General features: G+C 40.8%; 1 protein-coding gene across 2 annotated transcripts in view; it reads left to right on the forward strand.

The window, feature by feature from the left end:
- Positions 1-189: 189 nt before the first annotated feature.
- ADAM9 (ADAM metallopeptidase domain 9) overlaps positions 190-25,973 on the forward strand; it is a 188,742-nt gene continuing 162,958 nt past the window's right edge. The window contains exon 1 of one of the 2 annotated variants that reach the window (XM_077152534.1): positions 190-539. In XM_077152534.1, the coding sequence (XP_077008649.1) occupies positions 443-539 (97 nt within the window). In that variant the 5' untranslated portion in view covers positions 190-442. The remainder of the gene's footprint in view (positions 540-25,973) is intronic. The other variant, XM_077152535.1, reaches the window with a different exon arrangement.

Here is a 25,973-nt window from a genome sequence, read left to right on the forward strand (position 1 = left end):
CGTCAACCAATCAGAAAAGGCAGAGCAGGTGGGCGGGGCTGAGTTTCGCTTCCGCTTCTCTACTGGGTCTCACGCTCCTCCTCCTTCTGCTCGCAGGCTTTCCTCCAATCCGGGCCTTCGAGCCCAAAAGTGAGGAGGCAGGAGCGCAGAGAGGGCGGGGCGGATGGCGAATGGGCGGGACAGACTAGTGCGGGTTTTAGCGGCGGGTTCAGAAGCCGGGTTCTCCCGCCGGGGACTGGGTTTCTCCTTACGTCAGCCCAGCGGGCGCCAGGTCGGGAGCGAGCTCGGACCTCGAGCCCAGTTGCGTCAGCGCCGCGCGCGTGCTCGGCCGTGGGTGCGCGCATCCCGGCCCGCCCGGGGGTCCCCGTGGGGTTGGAACGTGATGGAGGAGGCGGAGGCTGAGGCGACCGAGTGTTGAGCGGAACCTGCGGAATCCACCGAGATGAGGTCCGGCGTGGACTCGCCCTTTGGGACCTTCCGCTTCCAGTGGCTTCTGTGGTTTGGCCTGCTGGGCCCAGTCCTCGGTGTGGCGCGGCCAGGTGAGTGTCCGCCCCCGCGGCCCTGACAGATCCCGTGGGGTTGCCCTTCCTAGGGCTGGGGCGCTCGGACTTCACCCGTGGTGCCTGGGAGCGGGGCGGGGAGGGGGGGCTGGCCGCGGGACTGGACACGGGATCGGGAGGCGGAGTCACTCCGGGACCGAGTGGATACTCGGACCTGAGGCTCGGGGTCTGGCCCCACCAGCCCCGCTTCCTCGCCCCTTTCTCCTGTCGGACTCCTCTCACTCTTTCCCTTGCTTGGCCGAAGCCTTTTGCGGCCGCGCCCCCTCCCCGTCGCGCCGGGTCCTCCCGAGTCTGTGGCGACCCCTCTGAGTCAGCCTCTGACCCAGACGAGGCGGCTGAGAGCCCTGCAGGCTGGGGCGCGCCAAGGTTGTGTGTACGTTTAAAAGGCTTCGAGAAATGGAGCTGGATCTTGCTCGGAGACTTAACGTCGCTTGGAGAGAGACTGGGAGATGGGGCTGTTGCTTCAGGCTATCCTAATTTGAGAGTTTGACGTTCATTTTCATTAGCGGAGTCATCGGTGGATTTGACATAGCTAAATTGTGCGTGGGGGTGTATATGGGAACTCTTGGGCCGTTTTTGTCGCCTGCAGTGAGACTGTTTCTTTTTGGAAACTAAGTGTTGCATTTCTGTAACCTAACGGTCTCTCCTCTGTGTTATTGCTGGGTTTGTGATTTCTTAAATGCAGACAAATGATAATCTCTGCCGGGTGTAACCTATAGGATTATCATAAGAATTAAATCATTTGCGTAAACCAGATTTTGAATTTAAAAACTTCCTATCAGTGATATGGAGAATGTTCTTTTAATTGAATTGTGACTTGGAGAGTTGTTCAGAGAAGACGATGGATGTAGTATTGCTGATCTTCAGGAAAAAAATAATATCTTTTTCCTTTTATTTGGCTTATTCTTTTTGCATAAAGTGAATTTGCCTTAGGGCAGAAATTTTGAAGTCTCTCCATGGGAGCTACCAAGTCTTTTCTGGTTAAAACTATTTTCTGTGGTATTCTAGATGGTTAACATTTACCAATATTTAAGGCAAAGTTGACTATATATAATCACGTATTAAGTAATTCTTAATTCTATGTGTTTGCAAACATTAATTTCTATTTTTTGTATTGAAGTAGCCAATTTTTACATACCTGCACGTAGATGACTAGAATGTCCTTATGGTGTCTGACTGTGGCTTCAGCAGGTTTTGACCAGCGTCTACATTAAGCACAAGTACCTTAGAAATCTAGTGAACTTCTGTAAACATCATGCTCAATGCTTGTGGAAAAGGGTGACCAAATGTGCTTAAGTGTGTCTGAGTGATGTTGAGGAAGGTTTTATAGGGGAAGTGGTATTTGAACTGGGTCTATGTTGGTGAATATTTCAAGTAAGAGAGTAGGAATGCTTTCATTCTAAGCAGAATTGTTTTCTGCTAGGGTAGAGAGGGCCTGATAAGAATGTCCAGATGGCTCCTGGAGATCCATGGGAGGGGGAGGGCTGGAAGACAAAACTAAGGTAGATCGGCATCAGTGGGGAGGGCCTTCTGTGCCTTGCTAAGGAGTTTAGCCTTTACCCTGTAGGCTGTTTATTGGCAGTAAAGATTTTTAAGCAGAGTATGACAGCTAGATTTTTTTTTTATTCTTTTGGCATGGGCAGGCACCGGGAATTGAACCCGGGTCCCCGGGAGGCGAGAATTCTGCTGCTGAGCCACTCTCACACCGCCCAATAGGATCTTTTTTTTTTTTTTTTTTTTGGCATGGGCTGGCTCTTGGAATCGAACCCGGGTCTTTGGCACGGCCGGCAAGAATTCTGCCACTGGGCCACTGTTGCCCGCCCTGACAGCTAGAGTTTTTAAGATAACTGGCAGTACAATAGAGGATAGACTATAGAAGGGAGAGATTGGAGTCTAAGAGTACAGTTAAGATTTGTAATAGTGTGACTGCAGTGAGTCACCTCACGTTTTCTTACGGGAATGTTCTTCCAAAATCAGCTGACTCAAATTCTCGCAATACAGGATGTTTAAAACATGCATGGAAACATTTCCTGTTAAATAAAGAGGAATTTGAAGATATTCAAAGAACCACCCACACGTATCAATGACTTTAAGAGTTAAATAGGTTTTGGTAGGACTATTACTGCCATCTATAACTTTGTGTCAATGAGGAAATACAGTATAAATTCCAAACAGCTGACTTACAGTAAATTTCTTTTTAAACTGGAGCTGACAAAGGTGACTTTGTATCATTTTGAAAAATAACAGGGAGAATCAGGTTTGAAACCTTTTGTGATTTTCTCTTTTAAGGAAGTGATTGTGATACATATGCTTAGAATTTGTTTTTCTTTTAAAGGACAAGCGTCCTGAAGAAAATGAGTTTGAAAGCTTTTTCATGGTGAAATACACTGTATAATAAACTATGTATTGAAAACTTGCTTTAGGTCCTTGTTAATCTTGTTTTTAGATGCCAGCAGATTATTTGAATTAGAAATTTTTGTGTTTATGCTGTATAGGAAAATGTAGGGGTTTTTTTGAGAATGTAGTTTTTTAAAGGTTGTTTTCAAACTTCTTAGTACAAATAAAAAATATATAATTAAAATATGTACAAAAGAAATTGCTGGGTCCGAAGGCAGTTTTCCAAAAGCACTTCAAGTTTTTACCTTACCAGATTTGACTTTATATTTGCTGTTTTTCAAAATCATGATCTATAATAAAATCCCTAAAAAGATGCAATCATTAGGTAACTGGAAGTTTTTTCAGAGAACATCCATAGGCTCAAATATATAACATAAATAGTCACATGATTTTTCTTTTTCATATCTAGTATAAAACTGGAGTTTTGGTGTAATGCCATCCTTTCAGTCAGTGCTATGGGACTGCCTCATAGTAAATCTGGTCCTCTTGGTATCTCAGTAAGAAACCCCCACTGCCTTTGATGGAGTCCAGCATGTTCCCAACTGAAGTGATATTGCATTCTGAATTGTATAATATCATGTGCCTTTATTTTTGTATGTGTTTGTTGTAACGTTTTAAGAATTAGTGTACCATGGCTTGCCATAAGTAAAGAAAATTGACATCAAGTATATGTCATACCGAAGGAATATTGCTGTGTTAATGTATGTGAAGCGCTCCTTTTGCTTTGATACCTATGCCTTTTTTTATCTCCATATAGTTGTGTATTCATCATCCTGATCATTTTTAGAACATTTGCATCACTCCAGAAAAAGAAAAAACTAATACATCCCATACCCCTTAACCCTCCCTTTCATTGACCATTAGTATTTCAGTCTACCCAATTTTTCCTTTATCCCTTATCCTCCCTATTATTTATTTATTTTTGTCTTATTTTTTACTCATCTGTCCATACCCTGGATAAAGGCATAATCAGACACAAGGTTTTCACAATAACACGGTCACATTTTGTGTTAGTTAGGGTTCTCTAGAGAAACAGAATCAACGGGAAACACTCGCAAATATAAGGTTTATAAAGTGTGTCACGTAACCATGGGAACGCAGAGTCCAAAATCCACAGGGCAGGCTGTGAAGCCGATGATTCCGATGGAGGGTCTGGATGATCTCCACAGGAAAGGCTCACTGGCTGAAGCAGGAAGAGAGCCTGTCTCTTCTGAATCCTCTTTAAAAAGGCTTCCAGTGATTAGATTAAGCATCACTCATTGCAGAAGACACTCCCCTTGGCTGATTACAAATGGAATCAGCTGTGGATGCAGCTGACATGATCATGATTTAATTCTGTGAAATGTCCTCATCGCAACAGAAGCTGGCACTTGCCCAACCAGACAAACACGTACCACCATTTGGCTAAGTTGACGCATGAACCTGACCATGACACATTGTAAAAGCTATATAGTAGTACAGTTGTCTTCAAGAATCTAGGCTACTGGCTTGCAGTTCAGCAGTGTCAGATACTTCCCTCTAGCCACTTCAATACACCATAATCTGAAAAGGGATGGTTATATAATGCATAAGAATAACCTCCAGGATAACCTCTAGACTCTGAAATCTCTCAGCCATTGAAACTTTATTTTGTCTCATTTATCTTTCCTCCCCTTTGGTCAAGAAGGCTTTCTCAATCCCGTGATGCTAGGTCCCAGCTCATCCCTGGGAGTCCTGTCCCACATTACCAGGGAGATTTACACCCCTAGAAGTCATGTCCCATGTAGGGGGAAGAACAGTGAGTTTACCTGCTGAGTTAGCTTAGAGAGACCATCTCTGAGCAAACAAAAGGGGTGACTCTTAGGCATAATTGTCAGTAGGCTCAGTTTCTCCTTTGCAGGAATAAATTTCATAGGGATGTACCCCAAGATTGAGGACTCAGCCTCTTGAATTGATAGTCCTCACTGCTTGAGAGAATATCAGGAATTCCCCAGTAGGGGAAATTTAATATTTCCTCTTTTCTCCCTAGTCCCCCAACGGGATTTTGCAAATACGTTGTTATTCTCTGCCTAAATTGCTTTGGAAGGTATTGAGGCATCACACTAACCTGTACAAGCCAACAAGATTTCACTCCCTATTCAAGGTTTCATGTAATTATGATCGAATAAACTGACTGTACAAGTTAAATGAGATAATGTACTACCCAAAATATAAATTTTGCACCAAGTAAATATCTCTCCCTTTGGTCTCACATAGAAGTTGAAGTTTTCAAATACATACCAACTCATTCTTTACCCTTTATTCTGCTTTACCTTAGTCCTATCCAGATCACTTTCATTCATATCTCTAGTCGAAGTCTGATTACTTTTTCAGCTTTTTAAACGATTGCTTTATGGGATACTGCTGACTTTCATAGCTTCAGAGTTCTAACCCTGAGTCTCAGGTGTCACATAAATACCCCAGTATCTCAGAATTTAGAAATAACAATTACAACTCCAGAAGAGATGTAACTGCTGTAAGGGTTTGCAATCTAGGGCCCTTTGCAATAGGCCCCATCCTGATAATCCATGCTCTCAACTTAAATTCTCTGAGTTTGTATATTATAATTAGTCTATATGAGTAAGGCATGATAGTATTTGTCTTTTTGTTCTTACATTTCATTCAGCATATTGCTCTTAAGGCTCATTCATGTAGTTGCATGCCTCACAACTTCATTCCTTCTTGTAGCAGCTCAGTAGTCTGTTGAATGAAAGCATCACAGTTCTCCCTTCCATTTTTCAGTCATTGTACCCTTAGGCCACCTCCATCCATTGCAAATTGCAGACACTGCTGCTATAAACACCAATACCTGTCATTTTGAAGATGAGATTTTTTTTTTTATCTGTTGACTTATTTTTAGTATGATTATTTTCCTCTTCTGTTTAGTAGCTCAAAGCTCTCAAGTAAGTAGGTCTCTGGAAGCCCTGTTCCTGGTCAGCCTTATCTACATATTAGAATCAATTGTGGATATATCTTGGGCTAAAGCCTGGAGCCTAGCTGCCTGAGAGGAATACTTAAGTAGTCTATGATATGGCCTATGAAATAGGGAATTGCCCTTAAAATGAAAAAAATACATGAGCCACATAGATTTGTGGAAAAGTTGAAGTTTTTAATCATAAAAGCAGGACTTACTTTAGTTTGTTCGTGATAATTACAACTTAGAACTATGTAAGTATAGCTGTAAAGATCAGAAGTAGCCATTTACTTAACCCACATCTATTGAGTACCGACTCTCCCAATATGGGAAGTACATGATGAATAAAATGCATCCTTGGTCTCAAGTCTTTTAGAGAACTTACATTCTCTGTGGTGTAAATCTTATAAATGGTTGGTACTTTTCTGAGAGGGGTACTTAAGTGTAAATATAGTGTATTAGTCATGGTTCTCTAGAGAAACAGAACCGACAGGAGATCTCTGTAAGTATCAGATTTATAAAGATGTCTCATGCAACCATGGGAATGGAAGTGTCCCAAATCTATATGCTGTGAATTTGGCAGTTCCGATGAAGGGTCTTGCTGAACTCCACAGAAGAGGCCCACAGGCTAAAGAAGCAGTGAAAAAGTCTCTCTTCCTCTTTAATAGCCCTCAACTAATTGGATTATCTCCTTTGCGGGAGACATGCCCTTAGTTGATTGCAGATGTAATCAGCTGCAGCTGCAATCAGCTGACTGATGATTTAATGAACCAGCCTTCTGATTTATCAACCAGCCACAAAATATCCTTGCTGCGACATTTAGTCCGGTGCTTGCTTGACCAAACAACTGGTCACATCACCTGACCAAGCTGATATCTGAACGTAACCATCACAGCCCACCCTTATTTACTTAGCAGCTGTACACATCACCTTGAATCATGCTTAATTTCCAAATAGAACACAAAAATGGACATATGTTTCACCTAACAATACTCAACTGTCTTGTGTGCAACTGGAAATGCACTACATTTCTCCAGAATAGGGTGTTAGTCCTCAGGTAGCATTCACTCTTAAACTTCATATCCTATAACTTAAATACTGTAACATGAACAATACAACTTAGGTCATATGATAAGAGGAAAACAAGACATTTTCTTATGTACAAATACAAAACATGCTCATAACAAAACAGGGGGGAAATATTCATATAATCACAGCCCTCATTTCTGTAATTGGGTTATAGTCCATATTTATCACTCCCTTCTTCTACTATCCATCCCATGTTCCCTTTACCCTCAGCAAACACTTCAGCTGGCTGTGGTTCTTAGCCAGGTGGGGTGACCCAGACTTTCATTCCTGAAGTTTCTGGGCCATTGGTAGTCCTGCCCAGATTAGATTGTTGTAGTTTTCCATTAACTTAATCACAGGGCATGGTAGTACTAAGAGACACCCTAGGGGGTCACCTGTATTTCAGGAAAACTCTTCTTTACCTCCATTGTGTAGTTGCAGTCCTGTTTCCTCTTGATAGTCAGGATCAATCACCCCAGATAGAACAGTAAGCCCTTTCTATGCCTGTTGATTCAGTGATGTGAGAAGCCTAAAGTGGCCAGGTCTTATGAATGTTCAATGAAATCATTGTTGTGTCTCCTGATAGTTGCACTCCTCCTTTTGGAACTAAGACCTGTAGACCAGCAGAGCTTAAGGTTTCAGGAAGCAAAAATTTTTCTAGTGGATCACAAGGGGTGATAGTGAGAGATGCCACTCCCATTTCCACCCCTTCATTCCTGGACCTATGAATTCTGGCTATGGGAGAAACAGCACTGTATACTGGACACTGATTCAGAGCATACACAGCCTTCTAGAGAACACCGCCTGAGCCCTGCAAGGTATTGCCACCTAGTTGGCACCATAATTGGGTCTTCAAAAGGCCATTCCACCATTCTGTCAATCCAGCTGCTTCTGGATGATGGGGAACATGTTAAGACCAGAGAATTCCATGAGAATGTGCCCATTCTGCACTTCATTTGGAAGTGGGTTCCTTGATCACAAGCAGTGCTATGTGGAATAACATGACGATGGAATAAAGCATTCCGTAAGTCCATGTATGGTAGTTTTTACAGAAGCATTGTGTGCAGGGAAAACAAACCCATATCTGGAGTATGTATCTATTCCAGTTAGAACAAATTGCTCCCCCTTCCATGATGGAAGCGATCTGGTGCAATTCAGTCTGCCACTAGTTAGGGAACTGGTGCCATATCGACTACTAAGTGTGGGTCTCTGCTGCTGTGGCAGATTGGGCACTCAGTAGTGGCCATAGCCATGTCGGCTGTGGTGAATGGTAGGCCATGTTGCTGAGCCCATGCATAACCTCCATCCCTACCACCATGCCTACTTTGTTCATAAGCCTACTAGGCAATGGAAGTAGTAACTGGGGAAAGAGGATGACTTGTATCCACAGAATGGGTCCTCTTATTCACTTGATTGTTAAAACATTGCTCTGCTGAAGTCACCCACTGGTAAGCATTCACATGGGACACAAATACCTTCATGTTTTTTGCCCACTCAGATCTATTTGCATAGCTCTTCCCCAGGCTTCTTTGTCACCAATTCTCCAGTCATACTCCTTCCAATCCTTACCATCCAGCCAAACCGTCAGCAGTAGCCCATGAGTCAGTATAGAAATGCACTTCTGGAGTTCTCCTTCTAAGCAAAATGACAACCAGGTGCACTGCTCGAAGTTCCTGCCACTGGGAAGATTTCCTCCTCACCAGGGTCCTTTAAGGACATCCCAGAAAGGGGTTGTAGTGCTGTAGCTGTCTGCCTCTGGGTGGTACCTGCATATCATGCAGAAAGAGGCCCGAATTTTCTCTTCCTCATTTAACTGACTGAAAGGATTAGCTCTGGTCTGGGAAAGAGACGATAATGTGGTAGTAGTGGGGGCCATGGGCATTTGGGCCTCTTCCTCATGTAATTTATTTCTTCTTTCGGGACTGCTCATGCCCTATCTCTAATATGCCATTTCTGTTTTATGATGGAGTGCTGCTGTGTATGCCCAGCTTTATGGCTTGATGGGTCAAACAACACCCAGCTCATGATAGGCAACTCAGGTCTCATGTTAACTTGGTGGCCCATGGTTAAACATTCAGTCTCTACTAAGGCCCGGTAGCGGGCAGAAAGCTGTTTTTCAAAAGGAGAGTAGTTATCTGCAGTGGGTGGTAAGGCTTTGCTCCAAAATTCTAAGGGTCTGCATTGTGAGTCTCCTGTAGGGGCCTGCCAAAGGCATCTGACAACAACCCTATTTTCTACTAATACTTCTACCACCATTGGATCTGCTGGATTGTATAGCTCAAGTGTAGCACTGTTGGATCTGCTGGATCATATAGCCCAAGTGGCAGGGCTGTTTGCTTACTAGGTCCAAGCAACATGATATCATCAATATAATGGACCAGTGGGATGTCTTGTGGGAGGGAGAAATGATGAAGATCTCTGTGGACAAAATTTTGACATAGGACTAGAGAGTTGATATGCCTCTGAGGTAGGGCAGTGAAGGTATATTGCTAGCCATGCCAGCTGAATGCAAACTGTTTCTGGTGGTCCTTACTAACAGCTATTGAGAAAAAAAGCATTTGGCAGATCAATAGCTGCATACCAGGTGCCAGGCAATGTGTTGATTTGCTCAATCAATGATACCACATCTGGAATAGCACCTGTAATTGGAGTTACAGTAATCCATTGTCATCCTCCAAGACTCATCTGTTCTCTGCATGGGCCAAAACTGTTTTCTGCTTGAATCTCGTGAGCAAGAAGTAGCAACTACTCTAGACTTATTGGTAAAGGATTTGCATGTCAGAGGATAGGAGATAAATCCAATAAAAATACAGGGGCCCTCTACCTCAGTGAAATTTCGAGGTGTCCAGTGGTGTGGGGCCTGTTGAGATATCCCTTCTAAGGTGAAGGATAACATGTTGCATCTGTCTCCTACAACCAAAAAAAGAGGCACAGTGCCTAGTTGGTCTCTTTGGATCTTGGACAGTTGAATGGGGATGTGGTGGGAATCACTACCCCTGCATCCTTCAACTCCTTAAGAGTGGCAGTAATCTCTGCAATCCCTCCAGGAATTCAATATTGCTTCTCATTCACTATTTCGTTAGGTAAGACAGTTCTAGGGGCTTCCACTTGGCCTTTCCTACCATAACAGCCCTCACTCCATGAATCAGAGAATGATTGTGGGGATTCTGCTAGTTGCTGAACATGTTGATTCCTATTTGCATTCTAGAACTGGGGAAATGACCACAGAATGGGTTCACGGACCCTCTGGACCCACTGTGAGACAGAGCTGAGCTAAAACTCCATTGATCACCTGACCTCCATAAGCTCCTACTCTGACTGGCAGACTGGAGTGATGTTTTGGGTCTCCTGGAATTAGTGTCACTTCTGAGCCAGTGTCTAATAATCCCTGAAATATCTGATCATTTCCTTTTCTCCAGTGCACAGTCACCCTGGTAAAAGGCCATAGGTCTCTTTGGGGAAGGCTGGGAAGAAGGTAACAGTATAAATTTTGGGCAGTGTAAAGGGGTCCTTCCCCAAGGTTACCCGGCCCTCCCCTCATTAAAGGGGATCTGGTTCTGTAAACTCTCTCAAGTCTGGAAATCAATTAAGGGGCCGTGACTCTGTTTTTGTAATTTAAGTTAAACATCTGCTCACTTGACCTAGAACTCTTCTGCTTATATAGCTCAAACAAGATTTTAGTAGACTGCCTGTCTGTTTTACTTCTAGGTACCCCATGATCTGCTAGCCAGTGCTACAAGTTTTTGTGTGTCAGATTATTTTGACTTCTTCTTTGAGTCTGCTGACCATTATGGTGGCCATGCCCACCTTGTCTGTGGTGATCGCCACATGGCTTTTGCCAAATCCGGATCCAGTCATTCCCATTGTATTTAAGGAGTTCAGCTCAGTGATAGCAGTTCCCACAGTAATATCTCACCTATAGAGAAGAGTGACTATAGAGTTCATCAGGGATGATGGAGCTAGTCTCACGAATTTATTTCTCAGGGTTCTCATGAAAGTGTGTCCTCTTGACATTCCTGGGGTGTGTGAACAGGTCTTTCATGATAAATCCACTCTAACAGTCCAATTTCTCTAAGTCTCTGGATCCCTTCATCTACATTATACCAGGGCAGTTCTGGCATTTCTATCTCAGGTAATATTGGCCACCTTTGGTTCCATGTTTCACCCAGCCATCCAAACAAACTGCCAATGCCTTTTCTAAACCTTTGAGCTGCAACATTGAATGCGAAATCTCTGCTTAGTGATCCTATATCAATACATTCTATTTGCTCCAACTTTGTAATTCCTTCCACCATTATCCCACATCCTTAATATACATTCCCATACATAATCCCCTGATTTCTGTCTATACAGATTGGAAAACTCATGTAGTTCTTTTGGACTATAGTGTCCATCTTCACGATCACACTTTGTACCTCACCTTTTGGGGCCTGTTGGAACTTCAGTCTAGTTATAAGTCTTGAAGAAAAGGGGTAGTGGGGGTGGGTCATGAAAAGAAATAGAAATATCTTTCAAGCCAGTTACTTCAGGGCATTCCTTTGTAGTTTCATCTGGTGAAGAAGGATTAGTCACTTCAGACAGAGGAGTCACGGCTGTTTCCGCAGGGGAGGTGGTTACAGGTTTAGCAGGCACTGAAGGGTAATTGTCTTTAGGTGGTGGTTGAATGACAATCTCCTCTGGGCACACTGGAGGCCCAGAAGCTGTTTGTTCAAGACAAACTGAAAGTTGGGATGCTCTTTCCTCAGAGCAGTTCATTATAGATCTATCTAGCAAAGGCTTAGCAGATTCCAGGGACTTCATCTCCCCATCGCCATTATTATCAGGCCATATGTCCCTATCCCAAGTTTCAGGATCCCATTCTTTTTAACAATAGACACCCTGAAAAGGTGAGGTTTTAGTTTATGTTGCAGGTCTGCTGCTCGTACAGTGAGGCTCTGTGTATGATTTTCAGAGATCTCAAGTCTGCCAGAGGACATAAGATTTTCTTTCAGGGCACACATAGAAACTTTTATATCATTTACGCAGCACTTAAATTGCAAATTTGAAGCCTTCATTTCATCCCTTTCCCTCATCACTGCATCCAGCATATCTAGCAACAATCTGCCAACATCATTATACCTCTTAATTCCATAAAACTCCATTAATTTGTCAAAAACACTTTTACCCAGAGCCTTGTCTCATATAAGCATACGATTAGTAGAATTAAATGGTGATATTTTGCATATCTGTCTTGCCTAACTCACCCCATGGATTGTCAGTGCCATCTTGATTATTGGAAACGAAGTCATTAGTGCCTTTGAGGCTAACCAGAGTAGAAAACTAATTGTAAAAACCCATTTTAGGTACCACTCCTGGTACCTAAATCTGTATTATATTTGTAAGCTGCCAGAATGCAGTATACTAGAAATGGTATGGATTTTAAAAAGGAAATTTAGTAAGTTACAGGTTTATAGTTCTAAACCTATAAAAATGTCCAAACTAAGGTAAAAATACTTAAATTCAAGGAAAGCCAGTGGGTTAGGAACACCTGTCAGCTGGGTAGTCAGTCATGGGGCTGACATCTGCTGGACCCTTGCTCCTAGGCTCCATTGCTTTCAGCCTCTGTTCCTGTGGGGTTCCTCATTTTGCTTCTCCAGTGATGGCTTTCATCTCTTGGCTTCCCTTGGTTCTCTGTAGATTCTGGCTTGCTTAACATCTGATGGCAGTGTCTGATGGACTCCAAGCATCTCCAGACATCCGTGTCTCTGTTCTCCAAGTGTTGGCATCTGTGTCAGCTCTCTGTCAGCTCGGAACTCTGTCCAAAATGTTTCCTCTTTTAAAGGACTTGAGTAAACTAATCAAGACTCACATGGAATGGGTAGAGTTACATCTCTATTTAATCAAAAGGTCACATCCATAATTGGGTGTGCCACATCTCCATGGAGATTATGTAATCAAAGATTTCCATCCTACAGTATTGAATCAGGGTTAACAGAAATGACTGCTCCCACAAGACAGGATCAGGATTTAAACATGGCTTTTCTGGGGTACGTAACAACTTCAAACTGGCACGCAGGTTAATGTAAAAAAATGTCACAGTACTTAAAAAATGCAGGACTGTAGGATATAACGGTGGGATTCATATTAAAGTATTTTTGAAAATAATTATTAATATGTGGTATATGTTTATTTGGGATTAGCCTTGTAAATGGAATGATAGCAGCAATTTATGTATTTAATTACAGCAGATTCTCTTTAAGAAATAATCCAGGCAGCAGAATTCTCTTTTCCAATCCCATCCTGTATGGACAGCCTAGATTTACTTTTTATAATGACAGTGCTTACAATGGCAAGCAGTTTTGTAATAGGCAGGAAGGAAAAGAGAAAGGGTCTTAACTGAGCATTTACACTTGTTTGCTTTGCAATTAGGTGGGATTTGTTTAACTTATTTCCTTCTAATATATTTACTCCTATGAAAAATATACTTAAGACTTCCTCCAAAGCATAGTACATAAAAATATCTAAGAAGTTAGAGGAAGATAGAAGTAGCAATAGCAATTTTTCCTTTCCTTTACTAAGCTTAGCACAGAGTTTCATGTTTGAACTCTTATTTTTATCTTCAACCTATGTTTTGTAGTAATGTAATTTTTGACAGTGTGTTATGTAAAATTCTAAAAAACAGTTTACAATCCCCATAGAGTTGTTTGTATTAAGATTTTAAATTTTCATTGTGTTTTTATATATTTTTTTCTGTTTTCTTGTTCATCATTCTTTTTTTTTTTTATTAATTAACGGAAAAAAAGAAATTAACCCAACATTTAGAAATCATACCATTCTACATATGCAATCAGTAATTCTTAACATCATCACATAGATGCATGATCATCGTTTCTTAGTACATTTGCATCGGTTTAGAAGAACTAGCAACACAACCGAAAAAGATATAGAATGTTAATATAGAGAAAAAAAATAAAAGTAATAATAGTAAGAACAAAACAAAACAAAACAAAACAAAAACCTATAGCTCGGATGCAGCTTCATTCAGTGTTTTAACATGATTACTTTACAATTAGGTATTATTGTGCTGTCCATTTTTGAGTTTTTGTATCTAGTCCTGTTGCACAGTCTGTATCCCATCAGTTCCAATTACCCATTATCTTACCCTGTTTCTGACTCCTGCTGAACTCTGTTACCAATGACATATTCCAAGTTTATTCTCAAATGTCGATTCACATCATTGGGACCATAAAGTATTTGTCTTTTAGTTTTTGGCTAGACTCACTCAGCATAATGTTCTCTAGGTCCATCCATGTTATTACATGCTTCATAATTTTATCCTGTCTTAAAGCTGCATAATATTCCATCGTATGTATATACCACAGTTTGTTTAGCCACTCGTCTGTTGATGGAGATTTTGGATGTTTCCATCTCTTTGCAATTGTAAATAACGCTGCTATAAACATTGGTGTGCAAATGTCTGTTTGAGTTTTTGCCCTTAATTCCTTTGAGTAGATTCCCAGCAATGGTATTGCTGGGTCGTATGGCAATTCTATATTCAGCTTTTTGAGGAACCGCCAAACTGCCTTCCACAGTGGTTGCACCATTTGACATTCCCACCAACAGTGGATAAGTGTGCCTCTTTCACCGCATCCTCTCCAGCACTTGTCATTTTCTGTTTTGTTGATAATGGCCATTCTGGTGGGTGTGAGATGATATCTCATTGTGGCTTTGATTTGCATTTCTCTAATGGCCAGGGACATTGAGCATCTCTTCATGTGCCTCTTGGCCATCCGTATTTCTTCTTCTGGTAGGTGTCTGTTCAAGTCTTTTTCCCATTTTGTAATTGGGTTGGCTGTCTTTTTGTTGTTGAGTTGAACAATCTCTTTATAAATTCTGGATACTAAACCTTTATCTGATATGTCGTTTCCAAATATTGTCTCCCATTGTGTAGGCTGTCTTTCTACTTTCTTGATGAAGTTCTTTGATGCACAAAAGTGTTTAATATTGAGGAGTTTCCATTTATTTATTTCCTTCTTCAGTGCTCTTGCTTTAGGTTTAAGGTCCATAAAACTGCCTCCAATTGTAAGATTCATAAGATATCTCCCTACATTTTCCTCTAACTGTTTTATGGTCTTAGACCTAATGTTTAAATCTTTGATCCATTTTGAGTTAACTTTTGTGTAGGGTGTGAGATATGGGTCTTCTTTCATTCTTTTGCATATGGATATCCAGTTCTCTAGGCACCATTTATTGAAGAGACTGTTCTGTCCCAGGTGAGTTGGCTTGACTGCCTTATCAAAGATCAAATGTCCATAGATGAGAGGGTCTATATCTGAGCACTCTATTTGATTCCATTGGTCGATATATCTATCTTTATGCCAATACCATGCTGTTTTGACCACTGTGGCTTCATAATATGCCTTAAAGTCAGGCAGTGCAAGACCTCCAGCTTCGTTTTTTTTCCTCAAGATGTTTTTAGCAATTCGGGGCACCCTGCCCTTCCAGATAAATTTGCTTATTGGTTTTTCTATTTCTGAAAAATAAGTTGTTGGGATTTTGATTGGTATTGCATTGAATCTGTAAATCAATTTAGGTAGGATTGACATCTTAACTGTATTTAGTCTTCCAATCCATGAACACGGTATGCCTTTCCATCTGTTTAGGTCTTCTGTGATTTCTTTTAGCAGTTTTTTTTAGTTTTCTTTATATAGGTTTTTTGTCTCTTTAGTTAAATTTATTCCTAGGTATTTTATTCTTTTAGTTGCAATTGTAAATGGGGTTCGTTTCTTGATTTCCCCCTCCGCTTGTTCATTGCTAGTGTATAGAAATGCTACAGATTTTTGAATGTTGATCTTGTAGCCTGCTACTTTGCTGTACTCATTTATTAGCTCTAGTAGTTCTGTTGTGGATTTTTCCGGGTTTTCGACGTATAGTATCATATCGTCTGCAAACAGTGATAGTTTTACTTCTTCCTTTCCAATTTTGATGCCTTGTATTTCTTTTTCTTGTCTAATTGCTCTGGCTAGAACCTCCAACACAATGTTGAATAATAGTGGTGATAGTGGACATCCTTGTCTTGTTCCTGATCTTAGGGGGAAAGTTTTCAATTTTTCTCCATTGAGGATGATATTAGCTGTGGGTTTTTCATATATTCCCTCTATCATTTTAAGGAAGTTCCCTTGTATTCCTATCCTTTGAAGTGTTTTCAACAGGAAAGGATGTTGAATCTTGTCAAATGCCTTCTCTGCATCAATTGAGATGATCATGTGATTTTTCTGCTTTGATTTGTTGATATGGTGTATTACATTAATTGATTTTCTTATGTTGAACCATCCTTGCATACCTGGGATGAATCCTACTTGGTTATGATGTATAATTCTTTTAATGTGTTGTTGGATACGATTTGCTAGAATTTTATTGAGGATTTTTGCATCTGTATTCATTAGAGAGATTGGCCTGTAGTTTTCTTTTTTTGTAATATCTTTGCCTGGTTTTGGTATGAGGGTGATGTTGGCTTCATAGAATGAATTAGGTAGTTTTCCCTCCACTTCGATTTTTTTGAAGAGTTTGAGGAGAGTTGGTACTAATTCTTTCTGGAATATTTGATAAAATTCACATGTGAAGCCGTCTGGTCCTGGACTTTTCTTTTTAGGAAGCTTTTGAATGACTAATTCAATTTCTTTACTTGTGATTGGTTTGTTGAGGTCATCTGTGTCTTCTTGAGTCAAAGTTGGTTGTTCATGTCTTTCCAGGAACCCGTCCATTTCCTCTAAATTGTTGTATTTATTAGCGTAAAGTTGTTCATAGTATCCTGTTATTACCTCCTTTATTTCTGTGAGGTCAGTAGTTATGTCTGCTCTTCCATTTCTGATCTTATTTATTTGCATCCTCTCTCTTCTTCTTTTTGTCAGTCTTGCTAAGGGCCCATCAATCTTATTGATTTTCTCATAGAACCAACTTCTGGCCTTATTGATTTTCTCTATTGTTTTCATGTTTTCAATTTCATTTATTTCTGCTCTAATCTTTGTTATTTCTTTCCTTTTGCTTGCTTTGGGATTAGTTTGCTGTTCTTTCTCCAGTTCTTCCAAGTGGACAGTTAATTCCTGCATTTTTGCCTTTTCTTCTTTTCTGATATAGGCATTTAGGGCAATAAATTTCCCTCTTAGCACTGCCTTTGCTGCGTCCCATAAGTTTTGATATGTTGTGTTTTCATTTTCATTCGCCTCGAGGTATTTGTTAATTTCTCCAGCAATTTCTTCTTTGACCCACTCGTTGTTTAGGAGTGTGTTGTTGAGCCTCCACGTATTTGTGAATTTTCTGGCACTCCGCCTATTATTGATTTCCAACTTCATTCCTTTATGATCCGAGAAAGTGTTGTGTATGATTTCAATCTTTTTAAATTTGTTAAGACTTGCTTTGTGACCCAGCATATGGTCTGTCTTTGAGAATGATCCATGAGCACTTGAGAAAAAGGTGTATCCTGCTGTTGTGGGATGTAATGTTCTATAAATGTCTGTTAAGTCTAGCTCATTTATAGTAATATTCAGATTCTCTATTTCTTTATTGATCCTCTGTCTAGATGTTCTGTCCATTGATGAGAGTGGTGAATTGAAGTCTCCAACTATTATGGTGTATGAGTCTATTTCCCTTTTCAGTGTTTGCAGTGTATTCCTCACATATTTTGGGGCATTCTGGTTCGGTGCGTAAATATTTATGATTGTTATGTCTTCTTGTTTAATTGTTCCTTTTATTAGTATATAGTGTCCTTCTTTGTCTCTTTTAACTGTTTTACATTTGAAGTCTAATTTGTTGGATATTAGTATAGCCACTCCTGCTCTTTTCTGGTTGTTATTTGCATGAAATATCTTTTCCCAACCTTTCACTTTCAACCTATGTTTATCTTTGGGTCTAAGATGTGTTTCCTGTAGACAGCATATAGAAGGATCCTGTTTTTTAATCCATTCTGCCAATCTATGTCTTTTGATTGGGGAATTCAGTCCATTGACATTTAGTGTTATTACTGTTTGGATAATATTTTCCTCTAACATTTTGCCTTTTGTATTATATATATCATATCTGATTTTCCTTCTTTCTACACTCTTCTCCATACCTCTCTCTTCTGTCTTTTCGTATCTGACTCTAGTGCTCCCTTCAGTATTTCTTGCAGAGCTGGTCTCTTGGTCACAAATTCTCTCAGTGACTTTTTGTCTGAGAATGTTTTAATTTTTCCCTCATTTTTGAAGGACAATTTTGCTGGATATAGGAGTCTTGGTTGGCAGTTTTTCTCTTTCAGTAATTTAAATATATCATCCCACTGTCTTCTAGCTTCCATGGTTTCTGCTGAGAAATCTACACATAGTCTTATTGGGTTTCCCTTGTATGTGATGGATTGTTTTTCTCTTGCTGCTTTCAAGATCCTCTCTTTCTCTTTGACCTCTGACATTCTGACTAGTAAGTGTCTTGGAGAACGCCTATTTGGGTCTAATCTCTTTGGGGTGCGCTGCACTTCTTGGATCTGTAATTTTAGGTCTTTCATAAGAGTTGGGAAATTTTCAGTGATAATTTCTTCCATTAGTTTTTCTCCTCCTTTTCCCTTCTCTTCTCCTTCTGGGACACCCACAACACGTATATTTGTGCGGTTCATATTGTCCTTGAGTTCGCTGATACCCTGTTCAAATTTTTCATTCTTTTCCCGATGGTTTCTGTTTCTTTTTGGAATTCAAATGTTCCATCCTTCAAATCACTAATTCTATCTTCTGTCTCTTTAAATCTATCATTGTAGGTATCCATTGTTTTTCCATCTTTTCTACTTTATCCTTCACTTCCATAAGTTCTGTGATTTGTTTTTTCAGTTTTTCTATTTCTTCTTTATGTTCAGCCCATGTCTTCTTCATGTCCTCCCTCAATTTATCGATTTCGTTTTTGAAGAGGTTTTCCATTTCTGTTCGTATATTCAGCATTAGTTGTTTCAGTTCCTGTATCTCATTTGAACTATTGGTTTGTTCGTTTGACTGGGCCATATGTTCAATTTTCTGAGCGTGATCCGTTATCTTCTGCTGGCGTCTGGGCATTTAGTCAGATTTCCCTGGGTGTTCGACCCCACAGGTTGAAAGATTTTTCTGTGCAGTCTCTGGGTTCTGTTTTTCTTATCCTGCCCAGTAGGTGGCGCTCGTGGCACACGTTTGTCTCACGTGTTTGGAAGGGATCCCCCCGGTCACCGATCTCCGCGGCCTGGGGATTTCTGATCCAATTCTCTCAGTTGGTTCGGGGGGCCGCGCGTGGTGGGGGTGTCAGCCGCCGCGGCTTGAGGGGATCCTGTGGCTGGTTGCCGGCCGCAGCGGGCCCGGGGAATTCGCCACCGGACCAGGAAGTCGCCCGCGGGGGAGGGGCGTCGGTCACTGGCCGCCGCGGCCCGGGGAATTCCCCACCGGACCAGGAAGCCGCCCGCGGGGGAGGGCCACCGCGGCTTGGGTAGCCCTCTGATCCGAGACTCGTAGCCGGACCAGGAAGCCGCCCGCAAAAGAGGGGCGCCGGCTGCCTCGGCTTGGAAAACTTGCCTCTCTGAGACTCTCAGCCGGCCCGGGAAGGAGGGAGGGAGGAGCTCCGGTCGCCACAGCTGCCGCTGCTCGGGAAATCGCACGCCGCTCGGGGATCTCACCGCAGCCGAGTCTCGCAGTCAGACTAGCCAGTCCAGACTGGGGTACGCTGTGTGTCCATTCCCTGCCATGGCCCCAGGAGCTGTTCTGCACTGTTTCAGTTCACCTAGTAGTTGTTTTGAAGGAGGAACTAAGACGCACGTACCTTACTAAGCTGCCATCTTCTTTATATCTTTATACAAGTGGTTTTCCAATGAGCCCAGTTGACATTTGGCAGTGTGGGGGAAACATTTTTGGTTGTCACAAGTTGGGGTTGTTACTATCATCCAGTGTGTAGAGGTCAGGGATGCTGCTACACTTCCTACAATACACAGGACAGCTGCCCACAACAAAGCATTTTACAGCCCAAACTATAGCAGTGTCAAGGTTAAGAAACCATATATTATACCGATAATGTTGATGTAGTCACTTCATAATAACATGGGAAAAATGTTAATTTGCTACTATTCAGTATTAAAAATATTAAAGGGAATGTGGGAAAAATCTATGTAAGGTATGAACAAGAAAAAAACAACCTAGAGCTAGATAAGTATAAGGAGATATTGCCAACTATGCCAGTAGAGAGAACAGTCATCACTAGAGTCTACCCTCAATTCTGACACCAGTTGTAAGTTCTGGGGTTTCTCAAAATGACCCTCATGTTTGGTAATTCTCTAGCAGGACTCACAGAACTCACTGAAAGTTATTTTACTCACGGTTATGGTTTATTACAGGGAGAGGATACAGATTAAAATCAGCCAAGAGAAGAAGTGCAGGGGGGGGGGTTTGAGGAAATACCATATGGAGAGCTTCCATTGTCCTCTCCCTGAGGAGTCAGGATGCATTACTTTCCTGGTCTTGATATGTGACAGGATGTGTTAAGTAGTGCTAACCAGGGAAGTACACCTGAGCTTCAGTGTGTCCGGAGTTTTAACTGGAGCTCTGTCACATAGGCATGATTGATTGCCCACATGGTTGATCTCAGTCTCCAGGTCTACTGATAGTGTGTAATCCATCCTACATTACACTGTTGGTCTTTCTTGTGTGGCCAGCTCCCATGCTAAACAAAGACGCTTCTATCAGACATGACAGAATACCTCCCAGAAGAAAAGGGCAAAGGCCAGACCTCTTTTTTGGGTATAGTTACATTTTTTACTATACATAAAAAATTGAATTAAAATACAGAAAGTGGAATTTTCATACAACTAGTGTATATTGCTTTTCAGTGACATACCCAGAATATGTGTATCTATTAAGATGTTTTGGGACTTCTTATGGTATGGCTTTAATTTAGGAAGTGGGCTTTTGTATTTCAGAACCAAGAAGTTAATATCAGAATAAAAAGGCTGTCACATATAAAGGGTCTATAATTTTAAAAATAATTGATTCATTGTGGCATTTTCTTTTTTCTCAAAAAGAGTTGTGATTTAAAATGGAAAGGAATGAAAGAAAGTTGTATTTTAGATTTCTGCCTTGGATTTCTACCTTCACTGGCAATCTGGGTAAGAAAGCCATAGAAGACAGAAGATTTGATTTCTAGTCTGGGCCTGAAACCAGCCATGTGCTTTGGTTTGGTAAAGTTGCTGGAATGCAATATACTCAGAAATGGAATGGCTTTTGAAAAGGGAATTTATTGGGTTGCAAATTTACAGTTCTAAGACCGTGAAAATGTCCAAATTAAGGCACCAGCAAGAGGTTACCTTTACTCAAGAACGGCTGATGCTGTCTGGAATACCTCTATCAGCTGGGAATGTATGTGGCTGGCATCTGCTAGGGTCTTTGGCTTCTGGATACCTATGTCAGCTGGGAAGTCATGTGGCAATATCTGGTAGCTTTCTCTCCCATCTTTTCATTTCATAAGGCTCCCTGGGGCATTTTTCCTTCTGTATCTCAAAAGGTCTCTGGCTGTGTGAGTTTGGGAGCTTTTTCCAGAATGATTCCCTCTTAAAGACTCCAGTAAGTGACCACACCTTGAATGGGTGAAGACACATCTCCATGGAAACCACCTAATCAGCAGGTCCCAGTCACAACTGGGTGGGTCACATCTCATGGAAACAGCTTAATGAAAAAAATCCCCACCCATGGTATATCTGAGTATCTGGACAGATAGGGGTATACTGTGGTTCTATGTATGGGGTGTGAGTTTTCTTTTGATGTGTATTATTTTTGTAACTATGCTTTAAGTTTTAAAATATTTCAAATTAAAAAGTTAAAAAAAAAAAAAATCCTACCCAGCAGTATTGAAACAAGATTAAAGAACATGGATTTTCTGGGTACACAAATAAGCTTATAAAATCACTAAAACTTTTTCAAAATGAGAACTCTTTAAATATCTGCCTGCCTAGTTCCAGTCATAGTTGTCCCCCCTGCATCCTGCCCCCTACCATGAGGCATTTCTTTTTTTCTGTGATGTTTGCGTCAGGAAAAAAATTTCAGTCTAGTTGTAATTTGTCTGAATTTATCAGTAGAGTATTCTTGCCTGTAATAGTTTACTTTTTAAGAAGGCTTTTTATTTAGAAGTAATTGTAGTTTCACTGAAAGTTGCAAAGAAATGTTCAGGATGACTTACTTTTTATTACACAGAATTCCTAATCTACCCACTGAAAATATTTTGTCTATTCCTGCCATCACTTCTAGAGTGACTATAATAATAATTGAACAAATTATCATGCTTCAGAGCAAATGTATTAAAAATAATATCTAAATTTGTGTTTTTAGTAATTAGAGAAAACTGAAGGTTGCTTGAAAGCTTTCAGAATTTAGTGGTTTGTTTTGGGTGGGGAAATAGTCATATACTTAGGATTAAGGCTAATTCTGCCTAGTCCTTTGAAGCCTACTTCTATTAAGGCCATAGATTTCTTTTGATATGGTCCCCCATTGGCAAATCTGAATGTCTGAAAGATATTTGATCATGGTGCAGTAGGACCTTGCTTACACAACGAATTTCATTCCAAGGCCCTTCACATAAGTTGAAAAATCACACATAATAGTGAGCCCCTTTAATATTAACAACTATTTCTTAGATTAACATGCATATCACACATTTTTTTAATAAATAGGGCAAATGAACACCTGTATTAGTATATTAAGCTGCCAGAATGCAATATACCAGAAATGAAACAACTCTTAAAAAGGGAATTTAATAAGTCATAAGTTTATAGTTCTAATGCTTGTCCAAACTAAGGCACCAACAAGAGATTCCTTTCACTCAAGAAAGGCTGATGGCTTTTCTGAACTTCTATCAGCTGGGAAGTCACATGGCTGGCATGTGCTGGTTTGTTACTCCTTGGCTCTGTTGCCTTCAGCTTCTGTTTCTGTGGCAATTCCCATCTTTGCTTCTCTGGGGCTGACTTTCATCTCTTGGCTTCCCTTGGCTCTCTCCAGGTTCTGGCTTGCTTAGCATCTCATGGGACGCCACACAGCAATGTCTGCAGGGCTTCAGGCGTCTCTGAATATCCATGTCTCTGTTCTCCAAGTCTCGGCATCTGTGTCAGCTCTTCCCTGAGCCTTCTCCAAAGTGTTTCCTCTTTTGAAGGACTCCAATAAACTAATCAAGACCCACCTGGAATGCGTGGAGTCACATCTCCATCTAATCAAAAGATCACACCCACAGTTGGGTATGCCACATCTCCATAGAGGCAATCTAATAAAAAATTTCCACATACAGTGTTGAATCAGGATTGAAAGAAACAGTTGCCCCACAAGATAGGATCAGGATTAAAACATGGCTTTTCTGGGTACAGAATATCTTCAAATGGCACAACGCACTAGTAGCAATAAGTAAACAAAATAAATCATAGAAATAAAAAAAATTTCATTCTCTTACAGGCGTCCCAGCAGCCTGCACCTCCTCAAGGTCTCTCAGCCTCTTCCCTCAGAGGAAAAAACTGGCCCCAGTGGGAGGCCTGGAAGGCACCTGACATCTGTGCACTGGGAGTGGGGGTAGTGTTTCCTGAGGACCCTGGTTCAGTCAGTCTTCTGCCCCCTCCCCCCTGCTGTAGTGCTCCCTGGCTCTATATAGGGTGTGAACCTCATTAATTAGCAAGTATTTCTTATGTAAACATAGCTATCACACAGTTTTTCAAAAATAAGGCAAATAAACACTCTAGTAGCAATAAGTAAACACAATCATAGAAATAATTTTAAAAAATCTGAATTCTCTCTCTTCCTTTAGTTTTTTCAAATTCAATGGCTAATACCTGATTTCTTTGTATGTAAAACAAGACCCTACTGAATGTCATAAATATGACTTGGATCAGCCCAAGTTGCTTTTGAATTGGAATCCATTTTTGGTGATTTTATGCAATAACTTGAAGCTGCATTTAGACGATATACTATGTTGTATATAATTATTAAGATATAATGGGTGAAGACTTTGAGAACTCTTAGTATGACATAACTTGTTTTACAGTTTGCATTGTATCTTTTTAATCCAAAAGGGGACAAGGGGATGGACATTTCTATATGTATCATGTTATCTTGGGAAAAGTTAGATGTAATTACTTAATTTGTATTTGAGAAATCTGAGGGGAGTAAGGCAAGTAATGAGTAATGAATTTTTAGGTTGGATCTGAAGGGAAGAAGGATGTAGGAGTAGAGAGACCAGATAAAGTATCCTGGAAGTCTAGATACCAGTTTAATATGAATGATGAAAGGGAAGCGACTTTTGGGAGAGATGCTACTTGGTATTTAAAATTAGGTTTTATTGAAGCAGCACTCCACCCCCCTTTTAATTTTAAATGTAATAGAAGCATTGCAGAATCCATACTTACTGTAAAAAATTCCAACAATGCAGAAATCCAAAAGTGTAGGAAATAAAAAATCCAAGTCCTTATGTCATTACTCCTTGATTCTATTCTATCATCATAGCCACTTTAAGCGGTTTGATATCTTTATTTATGAACTTTGTGTTTATTTATGACATATTTTATGGTATCATATATATGACAGATGATGTAGTTGTAGTATTTTATAAATACTATAAATACAGTGAGGTATAAAGTCAAAAGCAAAAATCTCCCTCTCCCCCCCATCCTGATCCTTATAGGTAAGGTCTTTAAAAAAATGTTTATCATAGAAATTTTTAAACCTACACTAGTGGTAAACTAAATCAGAGTGAAATTGGGAGTAAGTCTGAAAGGCCATTTTTAATTCTTTCCTGTTAATGCATATTATCTAAAGTTTTTGTTTTTATGATGGAGTAATGGCAGTCATTTTGAGACAGTTGTTACATTGTTTTGCGTGTGTATTTATTAGAGTTAACCCATCAGGCATCAGAAGTAACTTTTTCCTCTTACTGTCTTTGTCCATTTAGTAAGTATGCCAGTATCATCTCAGGAGATTTTGTTCTTGCTGGGTGAGAGTAGGAAGTGGAACATGAGAGCATGGTGCTCCCTCATGTCTTTCCATCAAAGCAGTGCTTCTGTTCTTTTGTTTATACCTTAAGATTTATTTTGAGAAAAAAAGTTAGAGTTTATAGCTAAAAAATGGCTTGAAAATGATTACTATATATAGCAGAAAATCTGCTTGGATCAAGGCTTACATCCTCTTTTAAGAAATATTACATTTTCTTTTCTCATATGTATTTAGTACATTGCTATTTTCATTCAAAAATTTGTGTACGGAATCGACCAGACTTCCTGGCCAAGATGGCGGCTTAGCAATGTGTGTGTTTTAGTTCGTCCTCCAGAACAGCTACTAAATAACCAGAAACAGTACAGAACAGCTCCTGGGGCCACATCAGTGACCGGACACACAGTGTACCCCAATCTGGACCAGCTGGACTGGCTGAGAACCCCCCCCCAGAACCATGAATTCCCCAAGCCGTGGTGGCTGGCGCCCCTCCCCCACAGGCTGCTTGCCAGAGGGGAAAGGAAAGAGACTTTACCAGCAGCAGGGGCTGAGCCCAACCAAACACCAATTGTGAAATTAATTAACAAATTCTGACTACTAAAAATAGGCCCCCAGCTCAGGTGAACCTGGTCAAAGCGGCAGTCACTCATTTTTGCCCCGGTGCCAAGGGGGCAAGGCTGATGGAAAAAGAAAAAAAAAAAAAAAGGAAACAGAGGTTTTTGTGGCTGTGTTTCTACAAAGACTTGATTACCTTTGGATATAGTGGTATAATGGCAGGGCTTCTCAGGCTGCAACTGCCCCAGGCATAGGCAGAAACAAGCTCATCTGAGGGCTTGTCTGGAGTCTGTACTTCCCCAGGGGAGGGGTGAAGCCCAACTCAGATGGAATCCCTCCCTCAAGGAGTTCAGACACCAGGGTTTGGTAATTTGAAGCCATTAAAACCAGCCTACAACCTCTCCTCTGTCTTCACCATGCCCCCAGCAGGGAGAGTCTGCCAAAGTTAAAGGTACCGCATCATCTTACACTGGTGGGACCTGCAGGCAGACAAGC

This window comes from Tamandua tetradactyla, chromosome 3, assembly GCF_023851605.1.
Source record: "Tamandua tetradactyla isolate mTamTet1 chromosome 3, mTamTet1.pri, whole genome shotgun sequence".
In the NCBI taxonomy this organism is placed as follows: domain Eukaryota; kingdom Metazoa; phylum Chordata; class Mammalia; order Pilosa; family Myrmecophagidae; genus Tamandua; species Tamandua tetradactyla.